Here is an 18,942-nt window from a genome sequence, read left to right as displayed (position 1 = left end):
GCTGTTGGTATTTTGCTGAATATGGTGAAGTTAGAAATCCAAGCGCCGACAAAGAGCTTGGAATTGCAGACAGACTAACGCCAACTGAACGTTGCAAAACATCTCAGCCCACAAACACTGACACCAAGGACAACATAGGGAAAATTAGTTGTGCTTAATAAATGAAATAAAGAAACGATAACGTAATGGGAATGAAAGTGAATGAAAAAACCAGCCTGCCGCAGAAGGGGAACAATCCCACAAACTTCGAATTTCGCGTGCGTTTCTCTACCAACTTCCTTCCAAAAACCAGTTGCCTTCAACCCAAAAAGTTCACGTTCTCAATACGCCTGTGGCAAATAGAATGTTCCACAACCACCGCCAAGGCCTGTGAGCAGTGGCGCTGGCTAACACTCCCAGGTTTCTACTTGGAAAACATCAATACCTAAGAAAAGTGGATGGGGAAACGGCGCCGCGGAAGCTCAGTTGGTAGAGCATCGCACGCGAGAGGTGAAGGTTGTGGGATCGTGCCCCACCTGTAGCAAGTAGTGTTTACATCCACTTTCATCTCAATTATTTATCGTTTATTTATTTTATTTATTGAGCACAAGTAAATTCCCCTACGTTGTCCTTGGTGCCAGAATTTGTTGGCTTCTTACGACATGACTTTAAAAAAAAATCGGGCCCCTCGGTTACCCTCCTTTCTTCTCGTTTAAATCATCTGAGGAGCGACACAGATAAATAAAAGCCATGAAGTTTCACTTTGACAAGCACTGTCGATACCATACTCCAAATGTTTGTTTACAAGACGTTGTGCTCGTTCGCAAAGGGCTACTAGCCAGTGAAGCAAAAATTCTTCAACCTTTTGAAGTATTCAAGTTATCGGTGCAACAAGGTGTACACAAGACTGTGGGGTATATAAATAATGGACAACTGAAGTTTGCGGGCACAAATAACCTCCTTCCTTTTACCCTAGCAAGAGTGACGCAGAAAAGTGAGGAAGTGTAACCTAGCAGAAGACGAATCGAGAAAAGTGCTTCCGAAGACGATGAATTGGGGTCTGGGATGAGCTGAAATAAACAGTGATGGCGGCCTTGTCGGTCAAGTTACCTGTTATGCTACAATGCATACCTAGACAACTCCCACTGCAGCGTATGGGCGAATTTTTCACTTCGTCTACAAGCTATTGCTAGCTATCACGTAACACAGTGTAGAGATTATACCCTCCTGATTCTAGCCACAGAAAAAAACAAGCTATTTCTTTGCTCATTTTATTTGAATAGGTACGAGTTGTACCAATGTCAAGAAAACATCATGAACCACAAACTCATCTGAATCTCGGCTCTTGTGTAGTTTCAATACTACACGTTCTGAAATAAATATTTACTCACCGAAAGGTCACATTGACATTGGTTTTCACCTAAGAATTATTTGGAATACACCTACTAAAGGATCCCCCTGTGATGACCGAAGCCTGAGAGTCAATGGAGTGCCAATTGTATGCTTTTGTAGGAATATTTGTGAGCCACTGCGGAATGATTCAATGCGATATACGAAAAGCAGAGAGACGACTAGTGAATGTATCTGAGTAGTTCACAAAGGCTTACGTTGCAAAAAAAGAGTCTAAATTCGGATATTCGACTGGCTAATCCCATAAAAGAACTGGTGGTATTGAGCTTTCTTCGTTATTGCTGCATATATAATTTCTGAGAACACTGTGAGCTAAAAGAGATCAGCCTAGAAACTCGGTTGCGCAGTTGTCACAACACACCCAGTAGATTCCACCTTTCACCTTTTAGATCGAAGCCTTCAAGGATATTCAGCGCCTCAAGAAGCACAGCGCCCTGTGTCGGGAGCGGGGTCGTGTGCACCGTGACCTGTCCTCGAAACGTCGTCGTCACGGGTTTCACCTCCAGGGGCTCCGTGGACACCAGGTGATCAGAAAGATCTTTGGTGGACAGCACACCACCCGCACGACGCACGGCGTCCACTATGCCATCGGCAACGGATCCTTCGTATACGACGCGCGGTCCTTCCTTGGCAAGCCTCTGTGGCAACACGAAACAAATCAGGCACAGTTATTGTGTTGAACAAAATAATACTCAACAATTATTGCGTTCAGCCGTCAAAAAGACTAAAGTGGCTATAATACTAGTTTTGAGTTCTCATCGTGCAATGGAACATACGTGTTGATACTGTTGGCAGCTTTGTTTGCCGGTGGCAATGAATACACGGTTTGATAGCTTGAGAACGGAGAATCGGCTGTAAAATGTAGAAGCAAGTTTCCCGAGTTGCCCTGGTGCGCCCAAGTCGCGCATCCGCTGTTCGGTTTCCTAGAAGAGCAGCAGGGCAAAGACCCCCCGGCTAGGCAAACTGCATTTCCGGATGAAGGGGCAATAACCCCCGCGTTCTGGGCAACTAAGTGACGGTGGGTCATTACAAGGGCTCCTCCCCCCCCCCCCCCCCCAGAACACCAAAGTCTTAGCTGGAAATGGTGGAAGAAAAGAAAGGTTAATGTTCAACATAGACGGGTGTCAGTCTGTCACATGACGTTGTCTCTTTTTTGCTACGAATATCAAGCTTTAACGTTTCTCTGAACGCGAAACCACACAAAAGAGGCCTTTATCAGGATGAGTCAATGGTGGCTTGATAGAGCAGTGCCACGAAAAGACGTTTGTGCTTGTGTCCAGTGTCGGGAAACTAAACACAAGCTTCCCTCGGGCGATATGTGAGGGCGTAGGTGGAAGCTGACCGAACCAGGAATCTAACCTCTCTATAAGCTAAGCAGCCGCTGGCGAAGTGCCTCGTTGGGTGCCTAAAAGCTGGTCTGGAATGCGGATTGCCGACAAATAGACCATCTCCGCTCCACTGATTTTAAATAACCCTAGATTGTTGTTCACAGGCCCACTGGTAGAAGGGCTAGCTTTTACACTTTGCGGCGGATCACACCAGCATGACACTTGCAAGACGGAGACAGTCAAGTGCACCAACTGCTTCGGCGCTCATGAGGCGACGGCTAAAGACTGTCCTAGGATGAAGTACGAGAGGCTTATCCTGAAGAAGATGGTAAAAGAACACTCAAGTCACCAAGAAGCGGCCGCGTCTATTCGTCGCCGCAAACGTCGTTCCCGACACCAACACCCAGAGTCACACGTCACTAGTCTGTCTCAGCCGCCGTCACAGCAACTCTCAGCTCCGTTGCCTCAACGTATTGAGCTGCAGAATGACAAGACGCCGCCTGCTGCAGCGCCCCATATTACCATGGTGGTTCAGAAAGATGCGGGTACATTATCCACCTCCTCTGATGTGGAATGGCCTGCTCTGTCATCCAAAGTCGTCGAACCAACGCGTCCATCAATCCGTGCCGGTCCAGTGGACATTAAGAACAAGCCGGAAGACCAGCAGGTGAACGTTCTTCTAAAACAACTTTTACATTCCATGCGCACGCTGCTTTCAGGCCTCAATACGCCAACAGCAAGGGTTGTTGTTCAGTTTTTGGATGCAATTGAGCCGCTCTTGGCGGCATTGCAGTGATTCATTATGGCGCTACCACACAACCCCTCCTCTGTGTCGATGCACATACGTCGCAGTGTAGTGATGCAGTGGAATGCCCGAGACCTGCGTGGTCGCCTAAGTGACTTCCGACAGCGCATCCAGAAATACCGCTTCCCCGTGATTGTTATATGTGAGCCCAACATGCCTTCTGCTTTCCGCCTTTCTGGATATGTATTGCTGTGGTCTCGAGAAGCTGATGAAACCAGCAAGGTATTAGTGTGCATACGCCGAGATATTCCACACTACCGCCTTGTCCTCCAGCACCATAACTCGAACCGCTACATTTGCTTGACGTTAACGCATAAAGGGCGGGTCTTCTCGATCATCGGCGGCTACATTCCACCCAGAGATCACATTGATTTCTCGTATCTGTCCTCAGCAATCCAGAGTTGCACAGCTCCCCATATTATTGTGGGTGATTTCAATGCTCATCACCCCCAATGGGGAAGTACAGTAATGAATAACCGAGGCAAAGCCTTATCCGACTTTATGCACTCACAGGATTTCGTCAATATTAATGATGGCTCTCCTACGTTTCTGCGTGGCGCGTCCTACAGTAGCTGCTTGGACCTGACGTTTGTTTCCTCACGACTACAGTCTTCTATTATCTGGTTCAGTGATGTGGAAACACATGGCAGTGATCACATACCAACGTATATCGGCGTCAAGTGGTTCGTACCTACCACTTCGTCTCATGTGCGGTGCACTGACTGGCCCACTTTTAAGACTTTCGTGGAGAATTCCTGTGCGAATCTCGAGTCACCAACGCAAATAGAAGACTTGATCACGCCCGCCCTCGGTGAGGCCACGCGGACCATATGTGCACCTTCATCGGGGTCGCCTATCGACGTGGAATTCGAGAGGTTGCGCGCAGTCCGACGGCGCGCTGAAAAGAAATATAGAAGGACGAAATCCACGTACGATCTCGCCCTTTGTCGCCGAGCTCAACGACAAATAAAGCGCCATCTCGAGAAATTAGGAAGGAAGCGCTGGAGAAAGTTCTGCCCATCACTGGATCCTACGTTTTCAGGTAGTCAGGAGCCTACGTTTTCCCCCACAAGACAGGTACCCTTTCAGTGCTCTGGCCCTTTACCAACGCCGCAATGATATAGAGGTAGCGGACGACTTCTGCAAAATGATTGTGGGCACAACTCAACCAGCCTCTATCCAATTCGACGTTTTCGCGCCACCTTCCTCAAGTGACCACTACGACTTGCTCTTTACGATGCCCGAATTAGAGGCTGCTCTTGCGTCATGTCGGCATTCATCTGCTCCTGGCCCTGACGGGATCTCGTACTCGTCTCTGTCTCACCTTGGCAGGGCTGGTCGCACTGCACTGCTCAATTATTACAATGACACATGCGTCTCCGGTATTGTTCCGCAGCAGTGGAAGATCAGCCGCCTGGTTGCTCTCTTGAAGCCTGGAAAGACTCCTTATGAGCTTACCTCATACCGCCCAGTTGCATTAGCCAGCTGTGTTGGCAAAGTTATGGAACGAATGGTCCTGGCGAGGCTCGAATGGTTTCTGGAAAGAAATGATCTTTATCCGAACATGATGACCGGTTTTCGGCGGGGTCGTTCTTCAATTGACAGCGTCATTGACCTCGTTACGACAGTGGAACGTGAAAAACGTCAACGCCGACTCGTCGCCGCTGTTTTCTTAGATATCAAAGGGGCCTACGACAAGATCCTTCATGAAGCCATTCTCGATGCCCTAGATGACTTGGGTATTGGCGGCCGGCTCTACCTGTGGATTGTGAGCTACCTCAGCGGCCGTTTCGTTTACATGTCCACGCCTGACGGAGACACTAAGCGTCATCAGGTATGCCGCGGAGTTCCTCAGGCAGGAGTTCTCAGCCCAACATTATTTAATGTGGCACTGATTGGCTTGGTGGGTGAGCTTCCACCTCACATCCACATCAGTGCATATGCAGATGACATCTGCATCTGGGCTTCTGGTACAACACGCCCACAACTACGTGCGAAATTACAACGGGCTGTGTCATCTACTTCACGATACCTACGGCGTCAGGGTTTGCGCTTAGCTGCCGAAAAATGTGCTGTGGTTGCATTCACGCGCAAATCCGTCTGCCGCTACCCGATCTCCATTAACGGTGTCATAATGCCTTATGTCTCCCACCACAGATTCTTGGGCATTATCATTGACCGCGATTTGTCATGGACGAGGCATGTTAATATGTTGAAGCAAAAACGTAATCTGTTTTGCCATGTTCTTCGCTTCGCAACAGGAATGAAATGGGGCCCCACGGAAGGCTCATAACTAAGACTTTATCAGTCTCTTTTCGTGGGCTACATTCGATACAGCCTTCCGATACTCTCAAACTTGAGCATTTCCTGCTTACGGACATTAGAGAGCGTCCAAGCGCAGGCACTCAAAATATGCCTCGGGTTGCCACGGCGTGCCTCCAACAAAGGCACAATTGAGGAAGCCCACGTATGCCCAATACCGATATACCTGTCCCACGAACCACTTCGCGTGTATTTACGCTTACTGACACGACACCATTGCCATCCGTTGACGTCGGTTCTACATGAGCGACCGGACAGCAGTTTCACAAGTGCACTCCACTACCATCTACCCCACATAACAGGCTATGCCCTTCCATATCACCCCGTCAAACCACCATGGGTGATGGTTCAACCTTCCGTATGCGTACATGTCCCCGGCATACTAAAGAAATCATTGGTTCCCGTCAGTGGACTACAACAACTTGCTCTCGCGTACATCTGGTCAGAATACCAGACATATGTTCATGTGTACACAGACGGCTCCGTGTCACCTAAGGCATCGACAGCAGCTGTGATGATACCAGCCCAACAGATGACTCGAGGTTTCATACTTGACCATAATTCAACATAAACCGCTGCAGAGCTTGTGGCTATTCGGGAAGCGATTCGCCACATCTGCGGGGAAAGACCTCAAGAGTGGTGCATTTTCACGGACTCAAAACCCGCGCTGCAAATTTTGGGATGCTTCCTGCGCCACACCGCATATCAGGTTCTGGCCCTGCAGATCACCGAGCTGCTTTCACACGCTCAAGAAAAACACCACGGCATAGTGTTCCAATGGATCCCGGGACACTGTGGGCTCAACGGTAATGAGATGGCCGATGCTGCACAAAGGCGCGCCCTCAGCAATGGCCTGCGAACTGTAGTGCCATTCTCCAGACTGGACATCACATGCCTCCTGTCGGAATTAATGAGGAGTGCGACGAGGAGATACTGGGCCCAGCCAGACGCTCGTCACGTCCGCCTTAAAAGCCTTGATCCCGATATGAAATTTCCTATTCTGCGTGGAATTCCACGCCCTCATACATGCCTGATACACAGACTGCGATTAGGCGTCGCCTTCACGCGCCAATATTTGCACATTATTGGACGGACAGACTCCCCGGACTGTTCAGTGTGTGGCGCTGTAGAGACTATAGAACATGTGCTCGTGGTGTGCCCTGAGTATGCGCGAGAAAGACTGACATTGGCAGGTACATTGAGACATTTCCACAATGGACCACTGTCGGAGGACCTCTTGCTGGGCGCGTGGCCACAGAGTTGGCAGACGACAGAGACAATGCGTGCACTTTCACGTTTCCTAGGTGACATGGGCCTGGACTCACGCCTGTGATACCAGTTGTGTAATGTGTCATTCACCTCGTTCCTCCCATTATCATCCCCCATTATGACCCTTTTTCTTCCCCTCTTCCCCTTCCCTTACGTAGAGTAGCAGGCCAGATGCTCCATTATCCGGCCGACCTCTCTACATTTTCCATTCATTAAACTACTTCTTTACACTCAGGGATGTCTGTCTAGCGTGGCAGTCAATGACACCTTCAGTTGCCGATGGAGCCGGTACACCGTGCCGCTGCTCTGTGGGCAGTAAGCCGTGGTGTTATGAAGGCGCGTGCGGAACATTGTCGTCAAGGCAGAAAAAAAACGAGCTTTGCAATTGTCGGCCTCACTCAGCAGACATACGCAAAGGGCCATCGCACCACGACACTCTCGTAGCAACAAATGCTTCTTCCACTGTTTCCGCTGTGATGTCTTGCAGATGCGTCACCTCAGGCCACCTTGATTACCGGCTGACATGCGTGAGGAGGTACATGAAACCTGGAAAGTGGAAGATGCCCTACAAAGTCTAAATTCAAGGATATAAATGGCTTTCTAGTGGTCAAAACGGCTGCGCCCCTGAACGCCTTTGCCGGGTCACTTACATGGCTTGACAGGCTTGGCCGCTTCTTTTGTTTACATTTTTGTTGATCCGTGGCCAGACGGAACGGTCTGTGCTAAGCCTATGTGTCGCCCTGATGCCGGGATGGCTTAACCCCTACAGTGAATAGAATATCAGCCACGGAAACTGGTGGGGCACGAACGATCCAGGAGCTGCTTGGGACCTGTCGCACGTGACCGGTGTTGTTGTGTAGGGAAGCGACACCTCCGCAAGCTGGAGCTATTGTCTTTTTCCCGCAATTGGCGCAGCTCGGGGCCCTTTTGCTGGGCGGAGGCTAGAGCTTGGAAATCGACAGTGCCAGCAGGCGCAGCGCCGATTCATGACAGTGCGTCAGCAGGCCTGATTTTCGGTTACAGAGATATGGGGGATGTCCGTAAAAAATTCGAAGATAAAGGAAAGTAGCGGAAGCTCACGTTCTAGTACGAGGAATTGTTGTTCTTGAAAACGAAGGATTACCGCTTGTGGCGGGTCAGAATGCAAAAGCTACAGCCTTCAGCCTACAGGCAAGTCCCCTATTTCCCGCGCCTTTGATTGCACTTCATTGATCCCTAGCGCTGAAATGCGACGGCCGAGAAAATCCAGAGCTCCCACTCCGAACATTCATTTGTGGGACTTTAGGACCAGGCCGTTTTCATGCAGTCACTGGAATAGAACGCGGAGGTGCTCTTTGTTTTCTTCGTCTCTGTTATTTGTAACGTGAATGTCGTCCAGGTAGACGAAAACAAATGGGAGTCCGCGAGTAACCTCTTCCTGGAACTTTGAAAAATTTGCGGCACATTCTTCATGCTGTAAACCAAACAGACAAGCTCAAATAGCGCAAATGGAATAGTGATGGCTGTCTTCTGAGTGTCGCTGATTTGAACAGGAATTTGATCATACGCGTTATTTCAATCAATCCTGATGTATATTTTGTTTTTTGTGGGGCGAACGCCGAAGTCGTGTATGTGGGGAAGGGGATAGGGATTAGGAGTAGTGATGGCATTCTAAGCTCGGTAACCACCGGAAGACCGCCAGTCGCCACTGTCCTGTTTTGGAAAAATATGGAGCGGAGAAGACTAATTGCTGGAGGAAGAACGAATAACGCCGAGCTGAAGCATGTGTTCGCGGTAACCGCGGGCGGCTTCCAGCCTCTGCCCAGTGAGTCTTCCTGGCCGGAAGGCGACAGGGGGGCCAGTGGTGGTGACGTGTCGCGTCACCTTGTGTTTCACGGGCCTCGCATCATTTCGCGGCTTCGTGAGTTGCGGCACACAGAAAGTATCTAGTACGTTGAGACAAGCCGAAGCGTACGGATGCCAAATCAGGTGAGGTTATACTGCAGGCCAAGTACGTCGAGGGATCTGACTTTATCTTTTAGGCATCATTCGCGAACCCTCGCATCTAGGTTGAAATGAGTGAGGAAGTTCGCTCTCAGTCTGGCAAAGTTGACGTCGGCGATCACATGCACCAGTTTATGCAAGCGCTGGAATCCCATGTCTGGCTTTATAGACCGTAGCCAACAAGGTGCGATGGCAGTGTTGTTCATTGCGTAGAGCGTGGGCGTGGACTTGCCGCTTTGGCGATCTGCGGCCATGGCGTCAAGGACAGACAGCTCGGCTCCGGTGCCGACGAGGACGCGGGGGTCGGTGATTCGGTCGACTGCGAAGGATATGCCACTTGCGCGAGGGATGATGTCGCATGCCGCCCTTATACACTGGCCGATGTGTTTCTCGTCCATGAACAGAGACGGGCGCAGCGACTTGCTTGTTCGCAAAAGCGACGGTGGTACCAGCACAACTGCCGCGACGAGTCTGTAGGTGCACTACGAGACTATGAAGGTGAATGGTTACGCTGTAGTTGGTGCAGTGTTGCCGTCCATCATCAGCGTCTCCACAGCACTGCTAAGGTGGTCGACTGTTTCCTCCAGGCGCGAGAGTCGTTCTCCTGGCTCTGAGACTCTCGCAGCGGTGATAGGTAACTGTGCCGCAGACTGCCAGTCGCATGAGCGGTCAGCGACTGCAGCTAGCTGATCGAGAGTGGTCTTGTCGGAACTTGCCAGTACCATGCATGAAGAGTGTGGGATGCGTTGCAAGCACAGCTTGCTGCCCCTTGTTCGTGGAGTGCTCACCCAGTAAATGGCGCAATCAGTGCAGGAATTGTGACGGTCGTTGGTGAGAAGATGTTGAAGACTTCCTCGGTGAGAAGATGTTGGAGCTTACTCTGTTGCGATGTCTGAAGGTGCTGCAGGACCATGCGTTTCGGGTCGTCATATGCTCTGGCAGAAGGTGTACCCGCTAGCAAGTTGTCTATGGCACCGGCGATGTCGGAGGGTAGTGCGACGACGTCATGTAGGTACTTTGCTTTCTGTGAACTGATGCGCCGAAGTTGAAAATGGCCTCTACATATACAAACCAAGCTGTGGTATTCTTGAGCCAAAAGCTGGGAAGCTGAAGCTCTGCGGTGATGACAGAAGAAGTAATCGTGGCGTCATCTGTATGAGCAGGAGTAGGGGCAGCGTAGTCCATGGCTAGAGTTCAAAAAAAGCGCAAATGTATTGGGTCACCTCCTGCTGGGAGCTCGCTTCCGCGCAGCAAGGATTACATGACTTGAAAGCTTGAGAGCGGAGTGTCGACCATGGGTAACTGCCAATTCAAGCAACAGAACGCGTTCGGAGTTGAATCAGAGCGATATATTATGAGGAGCTTGTTTTTCTGGACATATTCTAGATGTATAATATAACGGTAGGTGAATGGGTACATGGTCTTACGTCTCCTTTGTTGGGTGCGTGAATTCTCAATTCTCTTTCAACGAGTGGCTCGTCACACCTGTAGGAAATGGCATATCATTAAATATAATGAATAACAAAACATTTGTTTAAGCAAGGCGTAGAGCCATATTTCTATTGCGTTGCCTTGGAAAGCCGCTAAGAAGTTGCTTTTCAACAGTTTGCAACATACTGGTCCATGATTCATGGTTTGCACATGAATCGATTTTCTGGCTGTAGCGCTGAAATAGAGCCGCGTATTTAAAATATTTGTGTCGTCGGAGTGGCAAATACTCGTGTCACAGGCATACTCGAAAAACCACTGCCAGTAGTGCACACTTTGCGACTTTCCTTCAAAAACATCCGGTTTAACAATAAATGCATCGATCTGATTTCTCTCCATTAAGCGTTTAGACCAAAGGTCTCATTACTTCATTCATTGCATAATGTGCCTTTACAGTTGTTCTATAACTTTCAACTACAGGCTCACCTTTCTGGCAGGCGTTCCCTCTTTGACGGTGCCACGCCGTAAGGGTTCCAAAACGAGTTCGCTCAGCGTCTGGAGCTGTATATTCACTGTCACTGATCCTGTTTGCACCAGCGCTTGGCGGCAGATTGCAGTTTTTGCAACACCACATTGATCAACGCGGTAGAACTAACTTCGAGAGGCACGTCCGCCACTGGCTCACCGTGGACTTGGTGTCGAGTGATAACGAAAGACACCGAAGACGCCTCGTCGACGAAAAGCGTCACCCGTATGTCTGATCATCAAAAACAGTCGGCTGCGCCAAAATGTAGCATTTCTAAATATAACGGCCGTAAAAAGACAATCCCAGGGAGACGGGTGTCATACGCCATTTCATTTTAAATTCTTCCTTTCTACATCTCTCCTAGCCCACTTCGTCTTCTTTCAAGCATCCAGCGCAGACCGCTTCAATACAATTGCGTTAATTGCATAGGACAGAAAGAGTGTACTTTTGAATAATCAGCCGTGTGTAGCTTCGTCAAATAGGTAATATTGAAATAGTGTTACATACACTTCCAGCATGCGTTTATGTTCAATTCCTCTAATGAATGTGCAACAAGCATCAGCAAACATGCCTGAAAAAACGTGCTGCTAGCATGTCAAGGAATTCTGGGGATGCCCGTGGAGAACTTCACGGCAATGCTCAGGCGTAACCTAATGCGTCACAAAGCGTAACACACATACACAAACACACACACACACACACACACACATACATACATATATATATATATATATATATATATATATATATATATATATATTAGTCCGAACATTGGTGGTGCCGTACAGCCGCGCTTTTGTAAGGAATGGGCGGTGAAGAAACGCAACAGGTGGAAAACGTTTCGCACCCTCCTGGCCGAGGGCACATTCACTGGAAGAGGCACTCAATTTAAGCCCTTAAGCGATTTATTACAACTGGCGTTGGAACAGTAATGGTAGAGGGAGAGTTATGAAGTCTGTTAGCATGCGCTGGTTCTTTAGATGCACCCAGGACCAAGAGTGATTGTGCGTGTGCATGTCTTAAGCGCGCGTGTGTATGTTTGTATGCGCGTGTGAACTCTTGTATGTGTGCGCGTGCGTGTGCCTCCCTGCATGCATTTGCAGGCGCAAAAGTGCGCGCATGCGATTGTGAGCATTCGTGGCGTGTGTTCATGCACGCATTTACGTGTACAGGCATGTGCACGCTGGAATTAGTGTACGCGTTAATGTACGCTCGTGCTTGAAGTGCATGCTTGCGCGTGTGTGAATGTGAACGTGTGCCACCTAGTGCGTTCATGTGTCAGCGTGCGTGCACGTGAACACGTGCACGCACGCTGCGTGTTTGTGCGCGCATGGTTGTCTGTGCGTTCCTGTTCTGTGTGTGTGTGCGAGGGAGAGAGTGTGTGAGCGAGGGAGTATTTGTGTGTATGCGGGCGTGCCTATCTGTGCGTGCGTATTGTGTGTGAGGTTCTGGTTATGCGTGTGTACATTTCTTTTCTAACAACCACTCCCGGTGATAAATTGTATTACTGTAAGTATTTATGCCCAGTTGAAAAACACAACAGGAAATTTTAACATTCTGTTGTATTTTGGGACGTTGTTTCTGTAGTTCTGTTGTCTGTAGTTCTGTTGCCTGTAGTTCTGTTGCCTGTAGTTCTGTTGCCTGTAGTTCTGTTGTCTGTAGTGTGACGTCCTGTAGTAGAAAGTTCTGTAGTTCTTGATCAATATTTAATTAATAATTGACAGAGACGTCCGTAAGATTATGTAAATTTGTTAGCACAAAAAAGAAAAACATAAAAGTAAAAAAAAATTAAAAAAAAAAACGTCCTTGCCTAGCATTCGAACATGCGACCTCTCGATTGCTAGCCCGGCATCTTACCACTGCACCAACCCTGACATGCTTTTCGAGTGTACGTTTTGGCCATGTGAATAGTACGACGTGCTGATGCGCTGATGTTTACATTTGCATTTTGAGAGCCAAGATCCGCTATCACTCCACCGCGTCAAGTGCCGCATCTCTAGAAGAGCAAGAGTGTTCGTACCATCGACAAGTACATCGTGCAGTGCTAGAACATCGATTTTGATGTACGATATCCATATTAAATAAGAAATTCAGAAATAGACAACGTTGACTTTTAGGGTTATTACTGCTAGTTTCGACAGTTGTCTCTCGTTCTTTACACTTTTGAGCGCGCATATAATTCGTGTGTTCAATGCAAAATAGCTACATAAACATTCGTGGATGAGAGTTCTTTCTGACAGCATACTGGCTTCTCACGGCAGCACTGTATCAGATTAATGAGACCCGAGCGAGACAGCTTTTCACGCAACTTTGTGGAACAACCGAAATCTTCTTTTCCGCTTCGCATAAGCTTGTGAAATATTCCTGGGAAATTAAATAATGTGTCAGTGTAACAGCACATGTAAGTCCACAGGCCTGTGTGCCACATCTTACCAAAAAAAAAAAAAACGGATACGCAGCCATTCCCGCAGATGGTATGATTTTGATCAGCGGCCGATTTTGACGAGGCCGGTAGGGCGTTGCTGGTGCCGCGTCGTCACGCCACGATTATAACTATTCGCCACGTCGACTTTAATACCGGTGTCGGTGCCATCGGTGTCAGCATTGCCGGCTTCAGAGAAGCGCGATTGAATACCGCGCAGGAGAAAAGTACAGTGTACACTACCGATGCAAAAACATACAATTTTAAAGGACCGCGACGGGAAGCGCTTCTGTTGCGACTTCGGAACTCTTGGCCGTCGCGACCGAATGTTTCTGCTGCGACGTCAGAATTGGTGTCGTAACGTCGGAGTCGCTGTCAGGATATAAAGCTGTTGTTCCGACTTAATAACTCTTGTTGTCGCGACAGAATGCTTCTGTTGCGAAATCAGAATTTTTGTCGTAACGTCAGAAATGTCTCCCAATTAAGAAATGTCAACAACTTCTGTCGTACAACAGAATTTCTGTAGTTGCGACAGGAATTCCTTTCGTCTTTTTCAACCGGGCACTACAGAAGCTTGTCGCATCACACAATTTCAGTGCACTTCTGTTGTCATCATTGGGTATATGTTGCGGCGATAGGTTTCCATTGTGGAACAGTTCTCTGTAGTACAACAGAAGTTTGTCCATTACTTCAGGAACACTTATGTTATGACAACTGGGGGCCTGTTGCAATGATAGGTTTCTGTCGTACAACAACATTTTTCTGTAGTACAACTGAAGTTGGTCGCATTACATCAGGAACACTTCTGTTGTGACAATTGGGGGCCTGTTGCCACAACAGGTTTCTGTAGTATTTCAACAGCTTTCTGTAGCACTACAGAAGTTTTTCGGGTTACTTCAGGAGCATTTCTGTTGGGACAACAGGGTGCCTGTAGTGATGACAAATTTTTTTGTAGTACTACAAAAATCTGTTGTAGAGCTTCAGCTTTCTGTTGTAACAACAGACATACGACAGACTGTACTTCTGTAGTAGCAACAACAAATGTCTGTTGTACATCAGAAAAGTCTGTCGCTCCATCAGGAATCTGTAGTTACTACAGAAAAATCCTGTTGTACAACAGAAATTTCTGTAGTACTGAACACAACTTCTGTTGTCATTTTCAACTGGGTGTGGACTTCATCTTCATCTGTACAAACTCATCATCAATCATCGGCTCGTGTTTTTTTTTGCATCGCCGCCATTTTTCCTTCTTGGAATAAAGCGTCGTCTCGACCGTGCTATTTCAAGTGGTGGAGGCGCTTTAAGATCCCTTCGACCTCAATCCACTTCCAGATCCCTCCTGGAGCTACGTACGGGATGCCGCTTACGCCAAGAGGCCGCCATGTCGCAAGACCAGACCGCAGCGTCCACCATCTCGGTTCAAGTGCCAGCCACCCCCAATCCTAGTCCTGCCGACAACCGGTATCGCGATCCTAAATTCTTCTCTGGCTTGCCGGGTGAGGACGTTGAAGACTGGCTCGACAACTACGACCGTGTCAGCGAATACAACAACTGGAACGAGACATCGAGGTTAAACAATGCACCATTTTACGTCTCTCAAGTAACCAAGACATGGTTCCTGAATCGCGAAAAAGAGGCTGCCTGAGCGCGTCCAGCATTATGGCGAGTCATATACCTCGTACATTGAGGACATCCTCGCGTTTGCCGCCGTGTCGACAGTGCCATGCTAGAAACTGACCGCGTGCGACACCTTCTTAAGGGGATAGGATCTTAATGCACTTTAATGGCTTTAGCGCACACACCGCTAAAAACCCTTCGACGGTGTCGGACGTCGTCTCCGTCTGTCACCATCTCGATGCCCTGCAATCAATCCGCTTCGAACCGGACTTTTCCATCCAACCCCTGGGAAACAGTATTGAGCTCCGGTCTATCATTCGAGCCATAATTCGTGAGGAATTGCAAGTGCATGGGTCACCCCCTTGCAGCAGCGCTCACGTCCCACCTGCTTCTACGGACCTGCGCGGCATTATTGACGAGGAATTGGCCTCACTGCAGACCTCCCACCAAAAGAACTCTTCTCCTTGCCCACAACCGGCTTCTTACGCCTGGTTACTGCAATGCCAGCCGACAGCTTTGATTGAAACGCGAGCTACTATATCTGTTATGCGTGCGAACCTGTGCTCTCGTCTGCGGACAGTGAAGATGCCTTATATTAGATCATCCCTGATTGGGGCTAATGGCGTAATCAGTCCACCATCAGCCCAATGTACGGCACGCGTCTTCATTGACGGTATCCGTCATCACATGAAGGGCGCGAATTTATTTCTGTGCACTCATGAACTAATTTTAGGCTGGGACATTCTCTCGTAAGCGACCGCTTTAATCTCTTGCCGTCATAGTGTAGTCCATATGACCGAGGCAGTTCATACCAGCGGGAGTGCCGATGAGCCAAGACTGCGCTCTCTCACTGCTACCGATTCTGTACTGCCTCCCGGCCACGAGCAAATCATAAGTCTCTCTTCTACGGACATTACCAATGGCGATGCGTTCATCACTCCTTACGGCCGCTGTCTTGCCCGTGGGATTGCCTTCGCTTCCTGTCTGGTGCAGTTCAAAGAAAGCTCTGCATTAATCATCGCTTTAAAGGCGACCACTGAGAATCCTCCTAATTCAAGGCTTCGCAGTGACCTGTTATGGGGATACCCAACCAGTCTAACTGCTTCCTCTTGCCGCCTCGCAAGCTCTTCCTCAACAGGGCAAATCTGCTTCATCTGCCATTGCTACAGTGTCCTCATCTGCCATTGCTACAGAATTCCTCATGAATGGCAGACTTTTGTTGCCATTCATCCTATCGACACCGATGGCCAGAATAGTGTACGCTGTCGTCCCTAGCGAGTTTCGTTGGCCGAACGCAAAATCATCGAGGAGAACGTCGCCGATATGCTGAAAAGAAACATCATGCGTCCCTCCGCCAGATCTTGGTCATCACCAGTCGTTTTATTGCAGAAGAAGGATGGATCGGTACGATTTTGTGTTGTCTACCGCGCGCTAAACAAGATCACCCGTAAGGATGTATATCTGATGCCCTGTGTCGAGGACACCCTTGATTATTTCCAAGGCGCGCAATACTTGCCCAGCCTTGATCTTCGTTCCAGATATTGACAAATTACAATGCACGAAGCGGACAGAAAAAAGACCTTACCAATGAATCCTTACCAATAAGCTCAACTTTCTCTCGTTCAAAGAAAAGACCGCCTTTTCTACTCTGCATGGTCTTTACGAGTTTAACGTAATGCCTTTCGGACTATTCAATGCTCCCGCCACATTGTACTTCGCTCCACTGTCCTTCGCAGCCTGAAGTGGAAAACGTGTCTATGTTACCTCGGCCACAACGTCCTGTCTTCCTCGACTTTCACTGACCATCTGCATCGCTTAGATGAAGTGCTCACAAGCCTTTCTAAAGCCGGACATCAACTAAACACTAGGAAGTGTCGTTTCGCTACACAACGATTAAAGTCCTCTCTCATCTCGTTAGCAAAGACGGCATCCAGCCCGACCCGCAGAAAATTTCCGCAGTGCTCAACTTTCCATGCCCACTTCGTGCAAAACAACTGCGCAGCTTCATTGGACTCGCCTCATACGTTCGACGTTTTATCTGGAACTTCGGCAGCATTGCCTCACCCCTTCACAAGCTCCTTGCTATATCCAGTTCCTTCGATTGGAATAATCATTTTGTGAAGCCGCGTTCCAAGAACTCAAGCGCGCACTAAGATTCCCGCCTGTTCTTTGTCGTCAGAAAATCTCCACGGTCAACATTTCACTGTTGTGACCCACCACCGTGCTCTATGTTGGGTGCCGACAATCAAAAACTTGTCTGGACGCCTTGGCCGCTGGATACTCCGACTACAAGCATATAATTTCGATGCCATATACAAGTCCAGAAGGAACAACCGAGATGCCGGCGCTCTTTCACGATGCCCGTTACCACCGTCACCGGAACACATCACATCACCTTGTCAAATTGGCCGCACGGAGGACGCATCGTCTATTGACCATGAACTGCGGATTGACCATTGACTAAGGACCACGGGATACTCTTAGTTTTTCTTAGTATATGGCTGCCACCCTACCTCATCCCTCGACGTTTCTTTCTTCTGTGGCCCCGTCAACATTTCACCATTCATTTGCGATGAGTTTGTGTCTCGTCTTGCCCAATGTCGTCGTCGCCCCCCAATGAAAACTGAAGCCAGTCAAGACGATCGCACACATCGGTACGACGCCTCTGACCGCGTCGTTTCTTGCCACCCTGGTGACGATGTGCTCCTATGTGCACCTGCATGAACACCCGCATTATGTGAGAAGCATGAGTCTCGATAATTTGGTCCCTACAAAGTCATAGAGCAGACCTCTCCGGTGAACTATCGCGTTACACCTATTGATGCCCCAACTGAGCAACGCTGCCGCGGAACAGAGATCGTGCACGTTTCCCGCCTAAAGCTCTTTCATCTCCGTTCCACTGTCTAATGTGTAACCAGGATGGCCGCTTCCGTCCACGGGCGAAATTAGTGTAAGCATTTATGCGGACTTTATCTTCATCTGTACAAACTCATTATCAATCAACGGCTCCTGTTCGCTTTTTTCATCGGGTACATTTTTTCTTCCTATGAAGCGTCGTCAATACCGTAGTATTTCAATACAGTATATTTAAACCTTTATGTAAATCAACAACACTAAAAATTACACTGCACTTAAAGGCTTTCTCTCTCTGAAAGTGAAACCCACTGAAAACAAAAGCGTCAGAGGCTTCAAGATGGCGGCCTCAGATTTCGTCATGATGGCACTATCATCGTCGGCACTGCCCAGATTTTACCTCCATTATCTTCCTTCCATCAGGCGCAGCGCGTTATCGTGCTACCGTCTACGCGCTTAATTTGCGCCATAATTGTGTGCTGCATTATTTCAGGGTTCATTACTGCATTACTTAAGGGTTCTGCTTAAATTGAGGATGACGCAACCGGCTATGGAAAGAATGGTGGGTGTTACGGTAAGGCATAAGAAGAGACCAGATTGGGTGAGGGAGCAAACGCGTGTTATTGACATCTTAGTTGAAATCAAGAAAAACAAATAGGCATGGGCAGGGGCCCTATAACGTGAAACTATTCCAATATGTTTCTATTCCAGTCTCCTTACGTCAAATTTGCGTAACCACCCATGCAAGCACCGGGCGGTCACCCGCAGAGTTGTCTGAACAGACCAGTCAAACGCTCTCCTCGCTCATTGGAGGTCACTTCTGTTTGCTTGAAAAACAAATAACGTTGCCTAAACTGAGAGGCTTGTCGTATTGAACTGGCTGACAAGAGGCGAGGAGAACGCTCAAGTGGAGAGGGATTCACTGGGGCAGAGCCAGTGCACTAAAAATCGATAACGGGATGAAGAGGGTGGTGCCGGCGCATGCGATTGGTCGGCTTTC

The 18,942-nt window shown here is 48.6% G+C and overlaps 1 protein-coding gene across 1 annotated transcript in view; it reads right to left on the bottom strand.

The window, feature by feature from the left end:
• The window catches only part of LOC139049221 (glutathione hydrolase-like YwrD proenzyme), a 100,371-nt gene extending 91,021 nt beyond the window's left edge, over positions 1-9,350 (bottom strand). Inside the window, exons 1-2 of the mRNA XM_070524586.1 lie at positions 9,150-9,350; positions 1,772-2,027 (exon numbers count right to left, since the gene is read on the bottom strand). Of these exons, the coding sequence (XP_070380687.1) occupies positions 1,772-2,027; positions 9,150-9,350 (457 nt within the window). The remainder of the gene's footprint in view (positions 1-1,771; positions 2,028-9,149) is intronic.
• Positions 9,351-18,942: the final 9,592 nt, after the last annotated feature.

This window comes from Dermacentor albipictus, chromosome 8 (assembly GCF_038994185.2).
Source record: "Dermacentor albipictus isolate Rhodes 1998 colony chromosome 8, USDA_Dalb.pri_finalv2, whole genome shotgun sequence".
Taxonomy (NCBI): Eukaryota; Metazoa; Arthropoda; class Arachnida; order Ixodida; family Ixodidae; genus Dermacentor; species Dermacentor albipictus.
This window is presented reverse-complemented; position numbering and strand designations above follow the sequence as displayed.